Source organism: Coenobita brevimanus, chromosome 71 (assembly GCF_032717465.1).
Source record: "Coenobita brevimanus isolate Jiangsu-jjx chromosome 71, ASM3271746v2, whole genome shotgun sequence".
NCBI lineage: Eukaryota > Metazoa > Arthropoda > Malacostraca > Decapoda > Coenobitidae > Coenobita > Coenobita brevimanus.
In genome coordinates, this window is record NC_137024.1 from 29,208,675 (window position 1) to 29,235,275 (window position 26,601).

Here is a 26,601-nt window from a genome sequence, read left to right on the forward strand (position 1 = left end):
ATGGTTGTTCTTGAGGACGAGGACGAGCGCAGGGAGGGACGGGACACGTGAGGCCAGCGGACTTTGGAAAACCTTCGCCGCTACAACATCAAGTCTGCCATTTACAACTGGGCCAGTGCATGGAAGGAAGTCCCTGTCAAGACTTTAGAAAATGGTTGGTCTCCTTTGCTTCTCGGAACGGATGTGGAGCATGATTTCCTAGGTTTTGACGTGGAATACTTCCATGCACGACTATGTGCGCATGGGGACGATGTTGATGTGGACGAAGTGTGTGAGTGGTTGGATGACGACGAGGGTGATCCTGGGTATCAGACCTTGTCTGATATCGAGATCGCATCTTCAGTTGCAGGTGTCAGTACCCAGCGTGAAGATTCCGACGAGGACGGCGACGATGATGCTGACTCCTCTCAGCAGGACACTACTCCAGCCACCCCCAAGCTGAGCACACTCCGGGAACATCTAGAGTTCGTTCTGGACTACCTGGAACACCCCGACTGCGACAGGGAGATGGGGCCCTTGGGACTTGTGGAGGAAGTGTGTGCTTTCAGGCAGCGCATCATTAATCGTCAGAATCATCGTTCCTTGCATCAATCAATGATTGACAGCTTTTTCAGGCCCGTGACCCCCGCTGTGCCCAGCCATGGCTTTACTCCATTGCCTCCCCAAGACAGGCCCTCATGCTCTGAGCCACAGCCCAGCACATCAGCCACGGTGGAGTCACCTCTCAATGTGAGTTTGCGGCGTCTTCAGAGTCGTCTGCAGTGGGTACGCCATCACCACGACCCAGCGACGCAGGTCACCTGCATGTGCTACTCTCAGACTCTGACTGTGATTAGATGCCAAGAACTTCTCCACTAGACCACACGGGAATTTACAGTGTTGTGCAGTGAAAAAAGCAGTGCATAGTGTTAAGGAATTTGAGTTCTGAGTGAAAAGACAAAGATTTAATGGACTGTAAATTTAACGTAAATAAACTGCAGTGTGTTTTGTTTAGAAAATGGTTTCAAGAGTGGAAAGACTTAAAGTGCAGAGTGCAACACTTATTTCATTAAGGTACAATTGAGCGCAAGTAAGATAAGAGTGCGCAGTGTTAAGAGAATGGAATTCTGAGTGCAAATGACTAAGTTCTGTGCAAGACTTCATGAACAGTGTACTGCAAGTGCTTCAGGAAATCCTTCTTACTGTCAGAGTCTGAGAGGAGGCGGTTATTCATTGAGATGGCCAGCGACTTGCTGTAAGTACCCAGAATGTTTCATATTGTACTGTACTGTATTTTCCATACTGTACTTACTTCTAACACCTCATTTCACTCTTTTAAGTCCCTTATTGGTCTGAATAGTGTATTAGGTGCTATGCATGTGCAGTAGGGAGGTATTTCCCTGAGTTATGGTCCATAAGTACCAGTCCAGGAGCCAGGGACTTGTAAGTACCCAGAAGTTTTAATATTGTATAAACTCACCTCTAAAACCTAATTTTATGGTTCTTTTGCATTTATTTCAGTCTATTATGTCCCTTATTGGTGTGATTTGGGTCTTAAATAGATGCTATGCATGTCCAGAGGGAGTTGTATAGGTGTTTTGCTGAGTTAGGGTCCATAAGTACAAGCCCAGGAGGCTGGTGTCCACTATCTGGACAGGACCACTTTCCGGACATGCCTTTGGCTCTATTACGTCGGATAGTGGAGGGATTACTGTATTTTATTTGGGCAGTCTTATAATGAAATGGTTATTGAAACCCATATAAAAAAAAAAATATTAATTTAAAATGCATCGTTACTAATGAATGCACTCGGACATCTAATCAGCTGCCAGCTAAAACTTAAGGCTCAAGATCAAATAGGCTATAATACACCTGATAGTGACGAGGGTATTTGCCATCATGGAACAAACAAATGACTGTTGATGTGCATGAGAGCGATCTTATAAGTGAAAATAGCAATTGCATACTGACCAGAGAGCCGTTGTACAGGATCATAATCATTGTGTAAGTAAAAATTCTGTCATAAACCAAAATAAAAAATCCTAACTTTTTCATCATCATGTATTAAGTCTGTGCAGAAAGTATCCGGCCTTAGGCCCTAAAAATATAAATAGCTAACCTGTTGAGCTAGGACACTAATCTCCCACAAAGTAGGCCCCTTCTGACTTGACAAACGTAGTCCAGCATTCTTTCCTCTGCCTGAAACATTATTCAAAGTCGGTTTTCAGTATCTCGTGCAGGTGCTTCATTGCATTCGTCATTATCTCCTCTCAGTTGAATGTTGCTCAAGACATATTTAAGTGTGCAAATTGTGATCCAGAGTTTTTGAAGAGTGTTATCACTGGAGATGAGACTTAGTTTTTTTTTTTTTTTTTTTTTTTTTTTTTTTTTTTTTCCCCAATGATGGGAAGAAGGAACCAAAGGCCATGAGCCTCCAATAATCGTTCCCTCAAAGAGAAAAACAAAATACAAGAGAGAACCAAGTTCAAGATCTGATCATTTCGAGATGCATAGACACACTGTGTTTGAAAGACTGGAGATCATAGCTAGCAGGAAATACAGACAGAGGGAGACAGTTCCAGAGTTGACCTGTTGCATAAATGAAGGACTGGGAGTAGCAGTTAACTCTTGCATTAGAGAGGTGGACGGAAAAGGGATGAGAGTTTGCTGCTAGACAGGTGCTATGCGCCCGTCGTAGAGGTGGAGGAATGCAAGCAAGACAGTTCAGAGGAGCAGTGACCATTGAAGTAACAATAGAAAAAAGATAAAGATGCAACAGTGCGGCGAAGAGACGGAGGTTGAAGGGAGGCAGTAAGAGGAGGAGAGTTAATTAGATGAAAAGCCTTTGACTCCACCCTATTGAGAAGAGCTGTATGTGGGGAGCCTCCCCACACATGAGAGTTGTACTCCACACAGGGGCGGATAAAACCACTGTATAGAGACAACAGTTGTGCAGGGGTAAAGAAGGAACGGAGACGGCTTAGCACACCTAATCTCTTAAAAGCAGATTTTACAAGAGATGTAATATGATTTTTCCAAGACAAGTCCCGAGTGAATGAAACCCCAGGCATATTCAAGGATGATGCGGGATTAAGCTGAATATTATTAAACATTAGTGGGTACACCTGTGGAAGATTTTGTTGGGTTAATAGGTGTAAGAGCTGAGTCTTTGATGCATTAAAAACATCATCCTACATCCATCATCCAATCCTACATTGCCCCATGAAGAGTATAGGAGCCCGGGGCTAGGCAAGTTGGTCCAGGCATTTAAAATGAGAGTGACTAGCCTCACTCATCCCTGAGTGGCATTACGTGAGCAATAAACCCCAACCACCCCTTGGATATAAACCTTCACCGGCTCAATCCGATTGGAGTGCTGTTATTTGCCACTAAACCACCAGGTGCCAAAATTTTGTTATATGGTTACCACCCAGTGTATTAAATGGTTTCCTGGTGTACAGGAAACCATTTGGCTTGTCACTCAGTGTAGAGTCATCCACAGGCAGTAGGAAGAGGAAAGAATGAAGGAAAGAAAGACAGAAGAGGATGGATGGAAAAAAGGACAGAGGAGAGGAAAGGGCAGACACCCAAGAGCAGCACTACATCGAGTGAGTGGATGGTGCAACAAGATTATTTTTACCCCAGTCAGAGATACGTGCCAAGTCAGACATTAGGTGTACCATAGCCTCATCCCTTGTTTGTTGAAGTAACTGCTGAGATGGACATTGCAGGAACTGAATGGAAAGGTGAAGGGTGGAGTCATCAGCGTATGAGTGGATAGGGTTTGATTACAGCTTAGAAGGTCATTGATGAATAAAAGGAAGAGAGTGGGTGATAGGACAGAGCCCTGAGGAACACCACTGTTGATAGATCAAGGAGAAGAACAATGGCCATCTACAACAGTGGCTATAGAATGACCAGGGGAAGCTATAGATGAAAGCACAGATAGAAGGATAGAAACCATAAGAGGGCAGTTTGGAAATTAAAGACTTATGCCAGACTCAATCAAAAGCCTTTGAGATGTCAAGTGCAATGGCAAAGCTTTCACCAAAGTCCTTAAAGGAGGATGACCAGGATTCTGAAAGGTAGGTGAGAAGATCGCCAGTGGAGCGTTCCTGACGGCACCCATACTGACGATCAGAAAGAAGGTTGTGATAGGAAAGATGCTTTAAAACTTATCTATTAAGAATTGACTCAAAAACTTTTGAGATACAGGATGTTAAAGCAATTGGACAATAGTTATAGGGTTGGGAATGGCCACCCTTCTTTGGGACTCAATGAATGAGAGCAAACTTCTAGCAAAAAGGAAAGGTACAAGTTGATAGACAAAGGTGAAAGAGTTTACCTAGGCAGGGTATAAGCACAGAAGCACAGTTCTTGAGGATAACAGGAGGGACTCCTTGTTGCGGACAACATTAGAACAACCGTGATTAAACCTAGGCTTTCTCGCATTAGTCAGAGGATATGAGAAAGGAATGTATGCTTCCATACCCGAGAGAATAACCTCCGTAATGCGCAAGGCACACTTGGATGGCTCCTTGCCATGGAAACAATAATCATTCCAGGGAAAATCAAAGAAGTACTGCCTGAGGGCCTCCTAATCTGCAGCTCCAAAGTGCCACAGACGACGTTTCTCTGGAGGGTCCATAGGCCTTACTGGAGCGATAGGACAGGTTAAGGTAATAAGGTTGTGATTGGAGGAGCCCAACGGAGAGAAAAGATAATCAGTGTAAGCAAAAGGATTAGTTGTAAGGAAGAGGTCAAGTATGTTGGAGCTCTCTCCAGTGCGGTCAGGGATACGGGGTAGGGTGCTGTACAAGCTGGTCTAGGTCATTAACCCCTACACCGCGGGCTTGTTTACCAATGACTTGCGTGTGCCGCGGGGTTATTTGGGCTCCGACAGACTCTCAAAAAATATTTGCCAAAAATCAGTTATTAGTCCTAGAATAATAAAATTACATATGCTTATGGCACATACCTTCAGCTTTCTCCTGGAATGATTGTTGAGCCTTCGTCGGTTACCGTAGGACTTGTGGAGACCTCTGAAGTAGGGTAACGAAGTCTCCACTTTACACTTCCCGACAACCCGTAATATGATTACCACAGCCAGATACAAACAGTATAAACACTATTCTACAATTTTCAAGTAGTTTGGGATCCATACTCAAAAAAAAAAAAAAAAACACTGTGAAAGCAATGGAAATTACGAGCGCGTCTGATCGTCGCACTGTCACTAGTTCGCTCTTGGTACTCTGTCATTTATTATTCATAAAACCCCTCACACTTTATATTTCTATTACTATATAACACTTACAGTGCTCGTCAGAAGTATGGAGCGCCCTGCGTCCCTCCTGAGAAACAAACCTTTCAACATTGAGAAAACATATAAATAATGCATTTTATTTACCTTTAGTGCTTCGTAGGGTAGCCTTTACGTTTCTTCACGGACCTGAGACGTCTTGGAAGTGAAAGGGCGAGGCTCCTGAGGTGCTGGAGCGGTATTTTGTCCCAGGAGTCACGAATGGCGGCTTCCAGCTTAGGCAGAGAGCTCACGTCCTTCCCTTGGAGACTCTTCTTTACGAGGTACCAGAGGTTTTCAGTCGGGTTGAGGTCTGGGCTATTTCCTGGCCAGTCTGTCATGAATGATACCTCACAGTCACGAAGCCAATTGGTGACCGATTTGGCCTTGTGCGCAGGTGCACCGTCCTGCTGAAACACTCGTGCACCTGTTAGCTCGAAGGAGTCTGGTAAATGATCACACAGAAGCTCCAGGTAAACATCCTGATTCACTCTGAGGTTCTTGGGAAGTACAACAAGCTTCCCCAAACCCTTCCCTGAGAAACAACCCCATACCATGAGTGAATCAGGATGTTTAATTGTGCTTTCTACATACCGTGGGTCAATTGGGTCACTACCTTTGCGTGCTCCTCTGTTACAGGTAACACTAAACGTTGCCTCATCAGACCACAACACTGACAACCATTGCTCCTCACCCCAGTTTAGATATTTATTAGCAAAGGCAAGCCTACGAATTCTCTGGCTGCTAGAGAGAAGAGGCTTTTTCACAGGCCTGTGACTTGTGTAACCAAGCTCATGCACCCTACGAGACACTGTTCTCACTGACACCTCACCAAACACTTCTGGGTTGCTCTCCTTAATTTTCCTTGCACTCACACGAGGATTAAACTCCACTGCACGTTTTAAAACATTAACAGACCTTGGGGAAGTTTTCCTAGGCCTACCAGACCTCGGTTTCTTTGTGGGAACTTCACCACTGTTTTCCTCCCGAAACCGCGCACACCAACGACGCACTGTCGATCGTGCCACACCAACCAATTCACTAATTTCCTTTGTCTGGTGGCCTGCCTCCTTTAGAGCAATGATCTGGGATATGATTTCACTCGATAGTTCACGGGTAGGTGCCATAGCAAAGTTTTAAAGGCCAAAACACTGCGGGACACTCGGTAAAAAATGGCGCAATTTGAGAGGGACACTCGGCGGAGTTCCTCTCTCTCAGGCAGCCTGTGGGCGACTGAGGCGGGAACCAACCAGCGTGTCGGAAGGCCTCAGGCTACCGTGACGTCATGCTCGGAGCTCAAACTTGTGGCTCAATTCTTACCCCCAAAAATGGGTGATTCTTTTTGGGCCATAAGTACTGTATTGCGCGCCCGGCGGACAACGCTGAATACTTCTGACGAGTACTGTATATATATCTACAGTCTTTATCCATAAGTTTCCTTCAGTAGTATTAGTTTATTGTCACTGTAGGGATTCAATTTCTTTCAGTAAAATACGTAGCATTCACTTTCTCGTCCTGTATACTGGCATTGAGAGTGAATGTCACTTTCATCTTCACTCTCATAACTCATAGCATTCAGACATGCTAGAGTGAAACTTTCACTTTCATTACTCCTAGGGTATATACTCGTATTCTTATAATACTACTCATTTACATTTCTATTTACGTTCTCTATTTTATTTACGTTATTTACATTTCTATTTTATTTACACTGTGTTGTGCACTGTCACTTGAAATAACTTATAAAACTATTTTCCATTGTTCACGTATATTTATATTCATTACTTTCACTTGCTGTTTACACATTATTTACACATTATTTACAATTCCACTTGCACTGTTTTACTCAATAGAAAGATCGTAGTCACTCTTTTATCAATTGTCAGCCCTTTACCTCTTTCCACACGAGGTTTAGTTGGGGGTAAAGGTCACCGGGCCATTTGCATGGGGGTGAAAGAAGGCCTTGAAGTCAGCAAGAGGAAACATATGTGCCCTCGCTTCGGAAGATGAGAGTGAACTGATAACGGAGGGCGAGCGTGGAGGCCTGCTTTAGGGGTTATTCAGAGTTACCAATATTACTTCTTGAAACAGCTAAGTCTAGCACTGATATGATTGGCAGGAAATCTAGACAATACATTATAAATTTGGTAGTTCCAGGTGAATGTAAATATCACTTAGGCTTCTCCCTTCCCTCCTTACATGTATATTTATTACGAAAATAGATTAGAGGCCTACTTAGGAGATATATATTCAGAGCTACCAATGTTAATCTTGAAACAGCTTTGTGTAGCACTGATATGATTGGCAGGAAATCTAGACAATACATTATAAATTAGGTAGTTCCAGGTGAATGTAAATATCACTTAGGCTTCTCCCTTCCCTCCTTACATGTATATTTATTACGAAAATAGATTATACAGCATATTTCAAGGGGGAAAAAACAGCGAAAATTAGCGAACAAGTGCACATAAGGTTTTGTCAGGTGATAATTAGCCAAATCCAGGTGTATGGCACTCTCACTTACCTTATTTCTTTCTTGTATATATTATTTGGTATAAGAATAGGACATAGGGCTTATTTCAATGGATGAAATCAGTGAAAAATTCCAGGGAAGATTTACTTAACGTAGTACGGCCGGGCAGGCGAGAGGATAGGGTAATGGAGGGGGGGTAGGGAGGGGAGTCAAGAACGGGGAGAAATGGCTAAATTGTCAACAATGGATGGGAGTACAGATGAGATTAGGAGTGCTGACTAGTGTTGGACATTGGCAGTACTGATAGGTGATACAAGCCCCCACTTGGAAGCCCGGGTGAATTCAAAATAACACAGAATCACAAAAGCGACACCCCGCGGTATGATCCCTTGCTCCCAAGCGTCACGAAAGTGACGCCCCGCGGTTAAGGGGTTAAGGATAGAAAAGATGTAGGCTTGTTCACCAGATGGATCAGTGAAAGGAGAGGAGAGACAAAGGTGGTGGTGAACATTGACATCTCCTAGAATGGAGATTTCAGAGAAAGGAGAAAATGGATAGAATGTGTTCCATCGTAGAAGTAAGATAGTCGAAGAGTCACCTGCTGCCTTCCCCACCTGCATCCTGCCTATTGCCTTGCTCACAGTAGCAGTATCAATCAAAGGACAAGGGCCAAACACTGGATCCGCTGACTCCAAACCTTCCCTGTTCCAGTCAAACTCCTCATTCAGCAGCTGGTGATAATGCTTTCTCCAGGTGTCGTTAATATCCTCATTGTTCGCCATTACCTTTACTTTATCATTCTTCACTCACTGCTCACGTATGATATCCATTTTCTTCTTCATCTGATATGCTACCTTAAATATCGTATTCTTCCTTTCACCACCTCTGTCACATAATGAACTGGTATACGATGGATCAATTACAAGGTCTGTTCCGAAAGTATCTGACCTTGGGCTCTTAAAAAAATACAAATAAAAAGCTAACCTGTTGAGCTAGGACACTAATCCCCCCTCAAAGTATGCCTCTTCAGACTTGATACACATAGCCCAGCATTCTCTCCACTGCCTGAAACATTTTTTCAAAGTCAGCTTTTGGTATCTCCTGCAGGGCGTCGTTGCATTCGTTATGATCTCTTCTCTCATTTCAAATCAGGAACCCTTCAACCGGTATGTTAACGGGTATGACCGTGAAACCAAATTACAGTCATCCCAGTGGAAGCTTGCAGGGTTGCTTTGGCCCCAAAAGGCACAGCAGGTCCGCAGCAAGGTGAAATGCACTCGCATGTTGACAGTTTTTTTCAGCTACCATGGTGTTGTGCGTCAGATATTTACCAGATGGTCAGACTGTCAACAAACATTACTGCCTCGACTTTATCCGTTGTCTTTGCGACTCAGGTCACTGGATGAAACCAGACCTTTGGAAACTGCACCATCACAACACCCTTACCCATTCTTCTTGACTAATTCAGGAGTTTTGGGCTATGCATAGCATCCCACAGGCCTGGCAGGCTCCCTACTCACCAGATATGGCTCCGTGCAACTATTGGTTATTCCCCAAGCTCAGAACTGTTGAAGGGTTCCCGATTTGAATTGAGAAAAGAGATCATGACGAATGCAACGAAGCCCTGCAGGAGATACCAAAAGCTGACTTTGAAGAAATATTTCAGGCAGTGGGAAGAACGCTGGGCTACGTGTATCAAGTCTGAGGAGGCATACTTTGAGGGGGGATTAGTGTCCTAGCTCAACAGGTTAGCTTTTTATTTGTTATTATTTTTTTATTTTTTTTATATAAAGAGCCTAAGGTCAGATACTTAACAGTCCTTGTAATTGATCCATCGTATACCAGTTCATTATGTGATGAGGTATTGAAAGGAAGAATACGATATTTAAGGTAGCAAATCAGATGAAGAAGAAAATGGATATCATATATGAGCAATGTGTGAAGAATGATAAAGTAAAGGTAATGGTGAACAATGAGGATATTAATGACACCTAGAGAAAGCATTATCACCAGCTGCTGAATGAGGAGTTTGACTGGAACAGGGAAGGTTTGGAGTCAGCGGATCCAGTGTTTGGCCCTTGGCCTTTGATTGATACTGCTACTGTGAGCAAGGCAATAGGCAGGATGCAGGTGGGGAAGGCAGCAGGTGTGTCTGTGTTGATTGCTGAAATGCTGAAGGCCTCAGGAGACATAGGAGTGGGGTTAGTTACTTATTTGATAAATACGATTATATATGTGTGTGTTTGTCCCAGATGGTTGGCTGAAGAGTGTGATTGTAAATGTGTACAAGGGGAAGGGTGATGCCCTGGAACGAGGAAATTATAGTCATAAAGCTTTTGAGCCAGATAATGAAGGTAATGGACAGCGTTCTAGAGGGTATGATTAGAGAAGTGTGGTCCATTGGATTGAGCAAATTTGGTCTGTCTGGATGTTGCCACTCCTCAGCCTGCCCAAGGGTGGGAAAGGAGATCCGGATGATGATGATGATGATGATGAATAGAGAAAGAGTGAGTACTGCAATGATGAGATACAGTGTGAGTTTATGCCAGGCAAAGTGACCACTGACTCCATATCCATTGTTCGACTGCATCAGGAAAAATATATAGGAAAGAAAAGGGATATGTACCTTGTTTTTGTTGAATTGGATAAGGCCTTTGACAAATTCCTAATGGAAATGGTGATGTGGGCAATGAGAAAGCTTGAGACTGAGGAGTAGCTGGTTAGAGTTGTTATGGCTGTGTATGTGTGTACTCACACCTAGGTGAGAGTGAATGAAGATATAAGTGATGAGTTTTCTGTGAACGCTGGTGTGCATCAATACATGAATTGCAACATTGTATATTGTACATTATTATTGGGATAGGTGGTGGTTGTCATTATCCACTCACTTGATGTAGTGCCGCCTACTTCTTCCTTCACCTTTATCATCCTTTCGTGTCTGCTCTCCTCTCCTCCTATTTCTCCCATCTTTCCTGTCACTTTTTATCACTCTTCTTTCAGTTTCAGGTGACTTTACTTTGGGTGAGAAGTCTAATGGTTTTCTGTAAGCCAGGAAACCTTTTACATTGTTGGGTAGTAACCATATAACCAACATACACGTGTTCCCTACATGTCAGCAAATGGGTTGGCAGAGGGTTAGGATCTCTCGTAAAACAACTAACTCAAGGTCAAACAGCCACCCCTTACGGCATTATGGTGTCTGGCTGTAGATAGGTAGATAGATGGATAGATATACAGTAGCATTAATCCTTACATGCCAGGGGTTTTCTGATGTCGCATGCACCTTCGTACGGGGGATATCCTTGATGGAAAAAATACCCTTACTTCAAACCCTCTGCCAAACTATAATAGCTAGAGAAAAAATTAGAGATACATAAGACTCACTAACTCTTCCTCTTTCAAATGAAAGTATCCCCATGTCTCCTGGTGGTCCCTTCGATAAGTAAGGATAAGTTAAAGTTCAAAGGGTGACTGGAAGATGCTTGCGGCTTTACACGTCAACCGGCGTTGCTCCGCGCCCCTTATCGTGATGGTTATACACATCAGCCAGCTCCTAGGGGTTAAAAATGAGTAAAATAAAGACATTGAGTGAATGGTTGTGCAGGTATCAGCTGTGTGCATTATGTGTATCCTTTCAGGTGGAAATTAAGACACCTCAGTCCTGATCTGTCCCATGCCAAAACAACAGGTGAATAGAAGTGTCATGTGTTGCACATTGCATTGTTTATGGGTAATATAACATTGAAAATTAATATAATAAAGACATCAAGTGGACAGTTTTTTTCTGGTATTAGCTTTGTGCGTTCTGTGCTTTCATTCTTTTACGACTAAATGTAATTACATGTGCCATCTGACGATCCTAACCTAGTGGAAAATGAGTGCTTTCACAGAGACATGAATAAAAAAAAGTTAATTGAATTACCTAGCCCATGTAAAAAAAAGTTAATTGAATTACCTAGCCCATGTTTCACTGCAAATAACTGCTTCATGATGAACCAGACTAAAAGAAGATGATGCACGACAGCTAAAACTAATGAGAGGCAAAGTTACGACCACACGAATTGGTGATCAGACATTAAGGAAAGCAGCACCTGAGTGATGCCTGTATACTTAAGGGGAGTCAGTGACTTAATAGAGAGACAGCCTGGTTCAAATCACCGCTGGGGCAAGGAACAGTTTATGGATTTGACTTTCATAGAAAGTAGACTTTACTGAATCACCAGAAGACCCGCCAACATATCGTAAAAACACCCTGGTTAATACCAGTACATCAGTCCTGCATGAGACAGCCCTGGCATTTATTCAATATGGACGGTGGGTGTAAGTGCCGAAGTGGTGACATGTGGAGATGTAGGAGGACTACTGTGCCTTGGGGATATGCCCTGGGATTAGGCCCCTGAAGCCTTTGCCCAGTGTCAGACACATTAAAAAATCATCATCATCATCATCCAGACCTCCATTCCCACCCAGGGCAGGGTGAGGAGTAGCAGCATCCAGACAGTCTAATTTTACCCAGTCCAAGAGGCTATGCTTCCATTCACTCATCATTCAAGCCCCTGGAATCCTGGCTCAGTATGATTCACAAAAAAACTTTCACCACATTCTGTAGCTTCACATAAATGTATCCAGTAGAGCCAATCTGAACACTCTCACTTTAGAAAGGGGTGCCAAATCCCTGATCATACACTTATCACAACATTCATTCAGCCAGCTAGATTTCATGTCAGTCTCCTAGCTTCACCGACTTCCATACCTCTATCCCTCACACACTCATACATCCACCTTCTTACTGTTCTACCTTGCCTCCTCCCTTCTTCAGATTTGCTCAGATATGCCTTTATCACTACTCTGTTGTTATCCATTCTCTCTCTCATGACCAAACCATCTCAGCACTCTCTCTTCAGTTCGTGTGTCCACAGACTTCCTCATTCCGCATCTTTCACGAATCACATTATTTCATACACTATCCACTCTCTGTACTCCACAACCATTCCTCAGCAGTTCCATCTCCTCTACTCTCACTCTTGACTTATAATTTTCATGTCACACCATAGTCACACATTCACATGTTAAAGTTGGCACTAACACTCCTTCATGTAAGCCTTGTACAGTTGCAACACTCAAGTCCTCACAACACCAGCCACTTTCCTCCCATGTGTCATCTACACTGCCCTTCTTTTGCATATTTTTCTCTCTTTTCTGTCACTAACCAGGTATTTGAACTCTCTCACCAATCCCAGTCTCTCTCCATTCACTGTAACATCACACTGGGAGTCACCTTCTCACTTGATTACCATCACTTTACTCTTTTTTACAAATACTCTCAAGGCACGACGCTCACAGACATCAGCAAAACTTCACATTAGTCTACCAAGTTTCTGTCTGGGATTTGCAAGTAGCACTACATCATCAGCATACAACAATTTTGAGCTTTTCCATCCATTACAATTCATTACCAACTCCTTCCCTCTCTCCATTACTCATGTTTTTACCTCTTTCTTCACCCCATCCATGTATAAATTGAACAACCATGGGGACATCACACAACCTTGTCACCAGCCCACATTGATCGTGAACCATTCACTTAGCTACCCATTTACCCTGACACACGCCTCACTACCGTCATTAAAACTCCTAACAGCACCTAGCAGCTTACCATGTACACTGTACATGCACAAATCCTTCCACAATTCGTCTCTGGCTACTTTGTCTTTTACTTTTTCCAGATCCATAAATGCCATGAACATCTTATAGCCCTTCTCACAGACCTTCTTCACTTTCTCCCTCACAGCAAATATTTGATCCACACATCCTCTGCCACTCCAAAAGCCACCCTGTTCATCACTCACTAGGACTTCTGACATCTCTCTTACTTTATAATACAGTAATTCTTCCATATACCTTCCCTACAGCACTCAGTAAACTTATGCCACGATAATTCTTGCACTCAATTTGCTCACCTTTATTTTTGTACTGGGGTACTATCACAGCCTTTTTCCACTCTGCAGGCACAGTTTCACTCATCCATGCCTTCTTATGTATCTCCAACTAGCTTTTCATTCCACTCTTTCCATTACACTTACAGCAATCATCTCTGCATACACCTCATCAACCCCAGCTGCTTTCCCATTTTTCATCAGCTTCACAGCATTCTTCACTTGTGTGAGTGTCTTGTTTCCCATCACTCCATTCATTGTCTGCACACCCCCAAAACCAATTATGTAACAGCGGCTTTGCTCTCTCTATTCCCATTCATCAGGCTTTCAAAATATTTGCTCCATCTGGTCCTTACTTCATCCCCATGGGTTAATTATCAACCACCTACGTCCTTCACACTTCACATTTCTTTCTGCTGTCACTTCTACATTTCTTCACCTCTTTCCAGAATATATAACTTCCTATTTTCAGAGTAATTTGCATTATTTTTTTATTTTATTTATTTTTTTTAAGAGAATGAAAGGAGGAGGGAAAAACAAAGGAAATAATAATAATAAAAAACAAGTCCATATGACTAAAGGCATCCTCCATTGATAAAATATTTATAACACTTGGATTTAATAAAAGTGGATTAAACGTTTGTGGGACACAACTCCCAGGAAGTGAATTCCAGAGTAGTAGTTCTGGAGATAAATGAATTTTGACAAGCAGAGGTTCTGCATTGCGGGGGAGAGAGAATGGGCGCTTCCAGCTGCCCAAGTATTTCAGAAAATGTGAAGGGGAGATACAATTGAAGAAAGTTCGTCCGAGCACTTATGGTAAAAATATCGATAAAATAATGCTGAAGATGCAACATCTCTGCGTACTGATAACGGAGGAAGGCCCTGGGTAACGGCATGGTTATTGATTAATCTGATGGCTTTATTTTGAATTTTGTCCAACGGCCTCAATGCAACCACTCCACATCCACTCCGCAGTGACGAACAGTATTCGATCTGAGAACGCATATGACTTTTGTATATTGTGGCCAACTGCTCGTCTGTGAAGAATTCACGAACTCTGTACAGAAGTCCCAGTTTTTTATAAACTATTTTAGCAAGGGATGTAACATAAGCTGTCTACCTTGGGTTGGTGTTTAGTGTGAAACCTAGTATATCAACTGTAGTGAATATGGGAATATTGACATAATGTAAAATTATGAGGGAGTCTGAGGGATTCTTTCTGTTGGAGAAATTAATGTATTTCCTTTTCTGAGCATTAAATGAGACCAGATTTGTTTGCCCCCATTGATTAATTTTAGCAAGGTCGTGGATCAGAGAAATTGCTATGTTTATTTGGGAATCTATAATATCAGACTGTGTAAAGGAGTTACTAAATTTGAAAGAACTGTGAAGTGTTGACTCATCAGCATAAGAGTGTATTGGGTTGTGAGTGACAGATAGGAGGTCATTTATATGAATGAGAAAAGGGTTGGGGCCAAAACTGATCCCTGAGGTATGCCAGCATCTATGGAATGAAATTAGGAATAAATTCCATCTACCATGACCCGTATTTTTTTGTTATGAAGGTAAGAAGAAATCAGAGGAACCAGTGATGCAAGGCCATAGTGTGACATCTTAGACAGTATGGCCCGGTGCCATACTCTGTCAAATGCTTTTGAAGTATCAAGTGCTGTTGTGGGTGTTTCACCATGTTGGTCTATTGTTTTTTTAATCTGATGGGTAAGAAGGCAAAGAATGTCTACAATTGAACATTCTTGTCTAAATCCATACTGCCAATCATTGATTAATTTATTGATTTCCAGGTGCATGACTATGTGTTTGCTTATTAGTGTCTCAAAAACTTTACCGAGAACGGAAGTTATAGCGATTGGTGTATAGTTTGATGGATCAGAAGTGGCCCCCTTTTCAGGAACAGGATGGATATTTGCTTCTTTCCAAGAGGCTGGAAAACTTGAGGTGCAGATGCATAAGCGGAAAAATTTTACCAATACAGGAGCTAGCAATGGGGAGCAATTTTTAAGTACTATTGAAGGAATTTCATCTGGACCAGTTGCTTTGTCTACGGAGAGATTCTGTAAAAGCTTGTACGTATCTTGCATGAATCATGAAAGTGGGTATTTGAGAGGAATCAAAATCAAATACACTGTACAGGAATATTGTGATTTTCTGTATTTAGGATTCAGTTTGTTGAAAAAATATCAACAAGAAGGTTGGCTTTACCACGTGGTTACTTACTAGATTTCTATTGGGAGACTGCAACAGTGGAATGGATGAAGTGGTAGTGAAGTTAGATTTGAATGAATTAATGGTAGACCAGATTATTTTGTTATCATTTGGGTTGTTTAGTAGTTTGCTAGCTTGTCTATGAAGAAAGTTTGATTTAGAAAGATTGATAATAGTTTTGGCATGGTTTCTGATATTTCTATAATAGTTTAAGGCTTCTGTAGTTCTGGTCCTTGTATAAGTGTTATAGCCTATTGTTTTATGTTCTGTTACTCAAGCACAATTGTGGTCAAACCGTTTAGGTGAATTACATCTTTTTCTGTAACTGTGATGGGGAATAAATGTTTCCATGCTGACTTTAATGAAATCCTGTATGTGGCCCAATGTGGAGTTTTCATCTTAAGAGAAAAAGGAGGTCCAAGGAACATCCACAAAAAAATTTTGGAGACCCTCCCAGTCTGCCCTGTTGTAGTACCATTTAGTCACCATGACAGGTTCAGAGCAGGAGAGTGTGATAGGTGTTAAACTAGTGGCTTGTGTCAGACAATGATCCGAAGATCCAAGGGGGAACTTCACTTTGACTTTATAATGATCAAATTTGGTTGTTAGAAACAAGTCCAATAGGTGGGGAATTTGGTCGGGGTTGTCTCGTACACGGGTCGGTTGGTTGACAAACTGGGTGAGATTAAGTGAGTCTGCAGATAGCTTACATTCAAGACCAGAGTCATCAGTTCTGGCTGAATAAGTGAGCCATTCAGCATTATGGACATTAAAATCGCCCAGGATAGAAATTTCTGATGCAGTGTTAATGTTGAGGACACTTAGTTGTGAAGACGGAGAGTCAAATATACTTGGCTCTGCAGGGGCATTAGGGGAATGATAAACACAACAGAAATACTTAATTTTACCAAAAGAATTTAATTTGTATAATGGAATAGTCGAAATAAGAACAATTAAATGTAGGTATCTCCTCCAGGGCAATTTCTGATTTAGAAAGGCGACATATGCCTCCTTTGAATCTGACATTTGAATCAACATAAATTACAACCAGGAAAATTAAATCTAGGTAAATCAGAGGTAGAGCTTACTTGAGGCTCCGTCAAAAATAGCAGATCTGGGGATTCAAGCTGGAGAAAATTGTGAACAGAGTTGATGTGGAAGCCCCCTAATATTGCAGAAGAACCCCGTAAAACAAATAAATCAAAGTCAAACGGCCACCCCTTATGGGATTATGGCGTCTGGCAATAGATAGATAGATAGATAGATAGAAAATTTCACTGCACTGACGAGCGGTTTTGGGGTGCTGCAATACTGAAGGTGGCACAGTTGCTTGATGACGACTGGGAGGGCACTGTGCAAATGACCCAGCCCCACTGGTGGCGGTCATCTGAGAACCCACTGATTCCCAGTATAGCAACAGCCATGGTTCTTTTTATGGGGGGGGGGGAGTAGGCATGTGTTGTGGAATGTGTATGATTTATAATGACAAGATTGGTGTTTTATGGAGAGAGGATAGCTGGTTTAAGGCAGTGTGATATAATGTGGATGTGTGTGTTGTGTAAGGAGGGCAGCCTGATGCCGGCTGATGTGTGGGGCAGAAAAATGTGTAACCAGCTAGCATGGCCTAGGAGAGAAAATGGAATCCAGGCTATTCCTTGAGTCCCCTGTTACCTTGGCGGTAGTACTTCCCTGGGCTGGGCAGCCTACCCTTTCTGCTATTAAATCATCTTTACTGCTACTAGATCTTTACTACTACTAGATCTGTACTACTACTAGATCATCTTTACTACCACTTAGAGGCTAATGAAACAGGAACTCCAGCTCTCTTTGTCACCAGTTTTTCTATCTGTTTCACAGGTCTATCTATCTATTGCCAGATGCCTCAATCCCATCGGGGTGGCCACAAACAAATCGCCTCCACGTCGCCCTGTCCCCTGCCATTTCACTGCCCCGCTCCCAACTCACCCCCTCTCTCTCATATAGGCTACCTCTCCACCCCATCCCTCCATCTCATCCTCGGCCTCCCCCTCCCTCTTCCCCCCTCCACCTCACTCACATACACTCTCTTTGTCAGTCTTTCACCCTTCATCCTCTCCACATGACCAAACCACCTCAGTGTATTCCTCCTAACGCTTCCTATCACATCCACATCCACACCACAATGCTCCTTTACATCCTCATTTGTCAGCCTGTCTCTCCATGTGACTCCACAGGCTCCTCTTAAATAACTCATTTCCACTGCTTACACTCTTGACTTGTGTCCTTCCAGCAACGTCCAAGTTTTACTTCCATACGTTAGAGTTGGTATCACAATACTGTCATGTAGTAACTTTTTCACTTCCATGCTCACCTCCCTGCTTCTTATCACTGCTTTCAAGGAACCAGCAACCTTTCTTCCCAGCTGTACCCTTTCAAGCACTTCACCCTCCAAACCTCCATCCTTACTCATCACACTACCCTAGTACATAAACATACTCACATTTTCTAGTTCCTCACCATCCAACCTTGCTGTACATTCACTGACTTCACCTCTCTCAAAGACCATCACTTTACTCTTTCTTACATTCACCTTTAGATTCCGTTTCTTACACACTCTCCCAAACTCATCCACCAAGCCTTGCAGCTCTCCTTCGTCTTCACTCAACAACACAGTATCATCTGCAAACAACAGTACAGGGAGTTTCCAAACACTACCCTCTCTCACCAGGACCACTCCAACATCCACTACCCTACCTTGTACCACTTTTATTACCCCATCCATGTACAGATTGAACAACCATGGAGACATGACACATCCCTGTTTCAACTTCACAGGTACCACCCTGATTTTATAAAGTCTCTAACATGCTTGCGTATGTCATCCTTGGTCATTTAATAGCGATTCTTTACGCCACCTTATTCAGTCCCTTATCCCTGAGGTCATACTTTTTGACCTCGTCCAAGGTTTTTTTCAGTCTGTCTTTCACATCCCTACCCCTGACTTTCACACTTCCCACTTTCTGCACCCAGCTGTCATCCTCCATCCTCTGCATATGTCCAATCCATCTCAATCTACCCCTCCACATCACAGCACCAGTACGCACCAGTTCCATCCTTCCTCTCAACTTTTCAGCTGTAAATCTAGCTCCCCCCACCCCCATGCCTCACATTCAAGGACACACTACACATCCATCTGATCATATGGATGAATTTATTAGAGATACAAGGGAGTGCAGTGGGTGTTGGTGTTATTGGTAAGAGGGTAAGGTTCAAATAATGCCAATATTGTTTTTTGCTGATGTTATTGTTTTGCTAAGTGAAGATGAGCGGAGTTTTCAAGGCTTGGTAAATGAGTTTGGAAGTGTATGTAAAAGGTGAAATATGAAATTGAATGTAGGTATAAGTAAACTAATGGTCTTTGAGTGGAATGAAGGCTCTGAGTGTACAATGAGGCTGGATGATCCAGAAATGAAGCTGTTTCTGCTTTCAAATATTTATAGTTTGATGAGTATGGATTTAAGTTTAGTGGTGAAGTACATGAAAGGGTACAACAGAGAAGAAAGATTGGAGGTTCACTGAGAACAGTGATAAGAAATAGGGAAGTGAGTATAGAAGCAAAGAAGTTCTTGATGAAAGTGTTGTGATCCCCACTCTAACATATCAGTGTGAAGCTTATACAGTAATCCCCGTACTTTCCGGACGCCTACTTTAAAGAACACCCCACTTACTGGACATTGTGGGCCTGGACTTTCAGAACCCAAAAATGGCCAAAAAAAGAAAAAAATCCCCACAAAAATCCAAATTTTTTCCCACTCGTAATTTGAAATTCCCACGCAGCACCAAACAGCTGGTTTACACCATGGCCCCCTCACCCCTTCCTTCCTCCCCCCTCCCCCCTCCGGGTTGCCATTTGGTATTTTTCATTACCAAATGTGGGCCAATTTGGTAATGAAAAATTCGTTTGGTAATGAATCAGAATAATGCATTACCAAACTGATTTTTCACATGTATGAGGATACACAGGATAGAGATGGTGGATTGTTTGGTCTCTCTGATTAATCTCATAGCCTACATAGCATGAAAATAATCAACATGCTGTTAATTATAAGGAGAGTGATTACATGTATTTCCACTTGTACAGTAATCACTCCAATATGCGACGTAATAGAGCCATAGGTAGGTCCGGTTATTGGTTTTGTCCGGATATTGGGCCCCAGCTTATGGACTTGTACGTATGGACCCTAACTCAGAGAAACACCTATACAACTCCCTCTGGACATGCATAGCACCTATTTAAGACCCAAATCACACCAATAAGGCACATAAATGACTGAAATAAATGCAAAAGAAACATAAAATGAGGGTTTAGAAGTATGTTCATACATTAATAAACATTCTGGTACTTATGGACCCTAATCTAGCCTAACTCAGAAAAACACATTGCTACTGCACATGCATAGCTACTAACACCCTATTCACACCAATAAAGGACATTAAAGAGTGAAATGAGGTAAGTATAGTATGGAAAAAAGTACAGTATGAAACATTCTGGCTACTTACAGCAAGTCCCTGGCCACCTCGATGAATAACCGCCTCCTTTCGGACTCTGACAGTAAGAACGATTTCCTGAAGCACTTGCAGTACACTCTTCCTGAAGTCTTGCACTGAACTTAGTCAGTAACACACACAAGTCCGTTCTCTTCACAGTGTGCACTTTTGTCTAAATAATGCTCCATTGTAACTTACTAAGTGTTGCACTTTAACTTTTCCCATTCTTTTCATTTTCCAAAGCCAAAACAAACAAGTCTATTTACGTTAAATTTTGTTTCTATAGAGTCTTTTCCCTCACAACTTTAAATCCTTAACACAACACACTGTTTTTTTTCACTGCACAACACTCAAAATTACTGTGTGGTCTAGTGGAGAAGTTCTTGCTGTTTATTCACTGTCAGAGTCCGAGAGTATCACTGGCAGGTGACCTAGGGGTGCATCGCTGGGTCGTGGTGATGGCGTACCCACTGCAGACGACTCTGAAGACAGCTGCAAACTCATGTCGAGCGGTGACTTCACTGTGGCTGATGTGCTGGGCTGTGGCTCGGAGCATGAGGGCCTGTCTTGGGGAGGCAACGGAGTGGAACCAGGGCTGGGCACAGCGGGGGTCACGGGCCTAAAAAAACTGTCAGTGGTTGATTGACGCAATGACCGACGATTCTGACGATTGATGATGCGCTGCCTGAAAGCACGCACTTCCTCCACAAGTCCCAAGGGCCCCATCTCCCTGTCGCAGTCCGAGTGTTCCAGGTAGTCTAGGACGAACTCTAGATGTTCCCGGAGTGCGCTTAGCTTGGGGATGACTGGATAGTGTCCTGCTGAGAGGAGTCCGCATCATCGTCGCCTTCAGCGACGGAATCTTCAAGTTCGGTACTGACACCTGCAACCGAAGACGCGATCTCGATATCAGACAGGGTCTGATACCCAGGATCGCCCTCATCGTCATCCAACCACTCACGAACATCGTCCACATCTACATCGTCGCCGTGCGTACGTAGCCGTGCATGGAAGTCATCCACGTCAAAGCCTAGAAAATCGTACGCCACATCCGTTCCAAGAAGCAGACGAGACCAACCATTTTCCAGAGTCTTCACAGGGACTTCCTTCCATGCACTAGCCCAGTTGTACAGCACAGACTTGATGTTGTAGCGGTGAAGGTTTTCCAAAGTCCGCTTGCCTCATGTGTCCCGTCCCTCCCTGCACTCGTCCTTGTCCTCGAGAACAACCATCGCCTCATCCAGGAACTTCCTTCGGTGTAGGCGCTTTGTTGCCATGATCACTCCTTGGTCCATTGGTTGGATGAGAGCAGCCGTATTAGGTGGCAGAAACATGCACCTAATACGGCCATTTTCAGCAACCAAGTCCTTGTCGCACGGGTGGGCAGGTGCATTGTTGAGTAGAAGGAGGGCTTTTACCTGGTCGCGCGGGATTCCCAGTGTCTTCGTCTGGTAATGGATGACCTGCTTGACGAAGTGATGGTGAAACCAGTCTTTGAAGATCACAGCTGTGAACCATGCCTTCAAAGAATGGTGCCAGACGACAGGAAGGACATCCATCACCCCACGAAGGCACCGAGGCTGCTTTGCGCGGCCAACAACAACGGGCTTAAGCCGGTGCATGCCGTTAGCACTGGCACAACTCAAAGCAGATATCCGTTCCTTGGAAAGCTTGCGGCCAGGTACACGCTTCTCCGTCTCCTCGGCTAGAGTGTTCGTTGGCAGCGAGCGATAGAATAGGCCAGTTTCGTCAGCGTTGTAGACTTGACTGAGAGTTAGGCCCTCCCTGTCGATCAAGCCCTTCATCTTGTCCCGAAACTCGTCAACTCCATCCTCGTTAGCGTCCAATGCTTCGCCATGTGCTTTACGGTTGGTAAGGCCATGCTGCAACTTGAATGCGAAGAGCCAACCTTCGGATGCCTTGAAGTCTAGGGCGTCGTGAAGCCTTGCGAACTTCTCAGCAGCAGCCTTCAGCTCCGTTCCACGTACCATCACACCAGCAGCACGTTGTTGTCGATACCAAATCAACGTGGATCGGTCGATTTCTGCAAACTTGGGGGTAAACATAACCTTCCTTTCCACGTTGCGTTTGCTTCTCGATGAGAAGTCAGCCGTGTACTGCATGAGTTTGTCTCGGGACCTCTTGACATTGAACAAAGTAGACCGGGCTAGGTTAAACTCGCGGATAATGCAGGAAGAAGACCACCCCGCATCTACTTTCTCCAATATCTCCCTCTTCCTCTCCAGAGTCAACACTACTCTCTTCCTTTTCTCAGGTGGCGGGGCCATCATCACACACACTAAGAGGAGGCCCAAGAGCAGCAGGAGGCCCTGCAGCAGGTAGGGCACCACCACAAAAGCGATCACGTGGGCAGTCATTACGACGAGCGTGCACTCGCGGCGAGAGACAGGCGGAAAGTGATGAGGATGCAGGGGCGCTCTATCGGACGTCGGAGGAATGACGCGCCAAAACAATGCTCTCCCGTGGCACGCGCGGTAAGTTCAAATTACGGACGGGAAAAAATAGTTTTTTATTTTTTTATTTTTTGGGGTTTTCGGACCATTTTGGGAATGTTGGATCCCAGGACGATTATGTCCGGGTAGTGGGGATGTTCGGTTATTGGGCGTCCGGATATTAGAGTGATTACTGTATATATAATTAGTGAAGAATAAATGCTAGCTTTATGAATTTGGTAGTGAATAGTTAAATTTAGTAATGAAAATTGAGGGGTTTGGTAATGTGGCTGTTACGATCTGGCAACTCTGTTTCCCTGTCATCAACAGTTACTGCCTAACTTCGATGGTGAGTAAATGCTTATTGCAATGGAAGCCACATGTGCTCGTTTTTTGTGAATAAACAGTGAATAAACTGCTATACCTTGCCATTAGACCACACGGGAATTTACAGTGTTGTGCAGTGTTAAGAAATTAGAACTAGTGCAAAGGATTGACTGTGAAGTGCAAATTGGCGGTTGAAACTGGCGTGATGCAGTTAGGAACAATGTAGAGTGTTAAACAATTATAACTCACAGTGCAAAGAATTAAGTGCAGCACAACACTGGAGTACTGTATATGCTTCAAGAGTATTTTCACCACTGCCAAAGCCTTAGAGATGGCGGCCACAGACGTGCTGTAAGTACCCTGGCTTTGGTACAGTCACTTCTAATTCCTCATTCTTTGGTTCCTTTTCATTTATTTCATGCTTTATGTCCATTATTGGTGTGAATAGGGTCTTAAATAGGTTTAAATAGGTTCTATGCATGTCCAGTAGGGAGTTATTTTGGTGGCTTTCAAAGTTAGGCTGGGTTAGGGTCCTTAAGTACCAGTCCAGGAGCTAGGGGCCCACTTTCCAGACAGGACCGCCTTCCGGACATGCCTTTGGCTGTATTACATTGGATAGTAGAGGGATTACTGTACTTGTATTCTGTTCGAAGGACACAATGCTCCTTGTGAAGGAGCATTGTGGTGTTGATGTGGAAGCGATTGAAAGCCCTAAGAGAAATACTTTGAGACAGTTTGGCCATGTGGAGAGAAGGGAGGGTGAGAGACTGAATAGAAGAATGTACACTGGGTCATAAAAGTATCGGTGCACAACATGTGTGAAACATTTGGGACCACAGAACGAAGGTCACTGAAATATTAGTATCCAACCTACCGCACGTTGGTAGCCCTGATGTCGGGAGGTGTTATGTATCGCCAACTAGCAATATCCTCTTGCAAACATATAGCAAATGTAATGTTTATATAGACAGACACTGATGATACACAGTGAGATGTTGGTAATGTCAGCAGTTGTTCGAACCTTTTCGGTAGGCATCGCACCCCCTGTGCGTCGATACTTTTGAGATCCAGTGTACATGAATGAGTGGAGATTCAGAGGACTGGGGGGAGGCCAAGAATAAGATGAAGAGATAGGATGGAGAGATCTGTAAGAGAGGGGGATGTGAGTTGGGGGGAGGGAAGCTAGATGATGGAGGACAGAACAACTTTGAGGTAGTTTGCTCATGGCCACCTCTTATGGGTTTAAGGCATCTGGCTGTAGATAGATACAGTGGGTTGTATATGAGTTCTTTCACGGTGTTTTGGTGAAGGCATATCCTGCAACAGTGGAGGTGCACCCTCTCACCTCTAATGTTATAAAATCTCTCCTGTCTTACCATCCTTTCTTTCTGTGTCATAGGTAATCAAGCAGCCAATCGATCTCGAGCGTATCCTGCAGCGATGGAAGACGGGGACATACCTGAGCCTGGATGACATGATGGGTGACCTGACCCTCATGTTCCAGAATGCCTGCCGCTACAACGAGCCTGATTCCCAGATCTACCGTGATGCCCTGACACTTCAGCGTCATGCTCTTGAGGTACTTGGCATTGTTGTACCTTCGATAAAAAAAAGTTTCAGCACTCTTTCAGTGTGAGACATTATGGTACATGGACTATGATTTATGGGAAATGACACGGTTATGTTGCTTTGTATCCTTCACTTGTGTTGTTATCTTATATACTGCAGATATATAGCTGGATTCAGCATAGTAACATTGTACTGTAAGGCAGCTCAACCATTTTTGTTAATTAAATAGGCATGCCAACACTACCAGTTGAACCAGAGACGAAGCATTTCACATCTTATCCGACCCCAGGGTGCCGATACTTTTTTTATTGAAGGCATTTTAAGTGTGTTGTCAGATGGTTAACATGGGTGGCAGGGAATCATGGGAAAGCACTTAGGTTTTTTAGTTCTTTGTAGTGACAGACTACACAGGGCCAGTCTTCCAGACTGGATTTTTTCAGTGGTTTTTCTGCAGCCAGTGATATGTGCATCACTATAACCTAGTTGCATATTATTAAATGTCTAATCACAGAGGTCAGTAGGTTGTGTCAAAAAGTCTCCAAGCTCATTCAGGAACACTTTACTCACTCCAGCCAGTCCAAGCATCTCCACTTCTTCTTCCAAATCCATGTTACTAGCCTTCATTTACTGCTTCACTTACTCTTGCTCTTCCCCTTCTCATACATCTATCAGCTCTGTTTATGTACAGTGTTTCAGGCTGTTGTCATTGTTTGTAGTCCCATGTTTTGTATGTGTGAATTGCATAGTAGTAGTTTTATTATGTTGGTTTATGTTACACCATAACATTCTGTTCAGCAACAGTTGCACTCAGCACTACCAAATGAACAGAACCCAGACTCACTACAGATCGTTTCTCCTTTATTGCTATAGAAACATGATCCAAACCAGAGCGATCATGCCTCACATACACAGAGCACAAGAAAGCAGGCTGGACAAAATTCACTGAAGAAACAGAACAACTCTGCAGCACACTGAGCAACATGCCCATCACCAATATTAACAGGCACATTGCAAAGGTCAGCAACATCATAATCAATGCAGACAATTACCACATTCCACAAGGCAGCAGACAACATTTCAACCCAAATTTCACACCAGAGATTGCCTGTCTCACAAGACTGCATAAAACAACTCACCTCTCCCACATACACAAAACTCTATTTCAAGGTTCCAAAAACTAAACAGTGGGATCGACACTAAAATTAGTACAAAGAAAGTGGAAAACTAGAAGGCTTTTGTATCAGCTCTTAGTCACTCCACAGTTCCCTCTCATCTTTACAAAATCCTTAACATGTTTAGGGACATAGATGCATTTTTGTGTCAGCCGTTATTAAAGAAAAAAACTTGTGATAAGGGACATCAGTGCTAATTTATTAATGAACTGCATGGCTGAATCCCTTGAGATCTGGGAACACGAATTCATGTCATGCTTTCTCTCGAATTAACTGGGTCAAGGCGCTGTGGCAGAATGCTGTATGTGACACTAGCATGTTATTGGAAAGGTGAGAAATTGTCCCAGGACTCAGTCTGGAGCTGTCTTCTGAGCAGGGAGGTGCACCCATTTAGATGGGAAAGCCAGCTGCAGGAGGTAAAAATGCATCGTTTCACTGCTCTGACCCCAGTTATTTTAAAATTACAATAGATTGGATGATGGATGGACAATACCTCATAAATATTATTAGTGAATAATTATACAGTCTTTTTAGGGTCCATGACATACTTATGAAAATGCCGAAAATGCTTTTGCCATGACAACAGGTACGAGCCGAGTGTGCTTTCAATATTAAAAAAAAAAAAAAAAATCTCTGGAAC

General features: G+C 43.3%; 1 protein-coding gene across 1 annotated transcript in view; it reads left to right on the forward strand.

The window, feature by feature from the left end:
• The window catches only part of polybromo (protein), a 740,816-nt gene that overhangs the window by 226,828 nt on the left and 487,387 nt on the right, over positions 1-26,601 (forward strand). Inside the window, exon 14 of the mRNA XM_080277986.1 lies at positions 24,620-24,799. Coding sequence (XP_080134112.1) covers positions 24,620-24,799 — 180 coding nt within the window. The remainder of the gene's footprint in view (positions 1-24,619; positions 24,800-26,601) is intronic.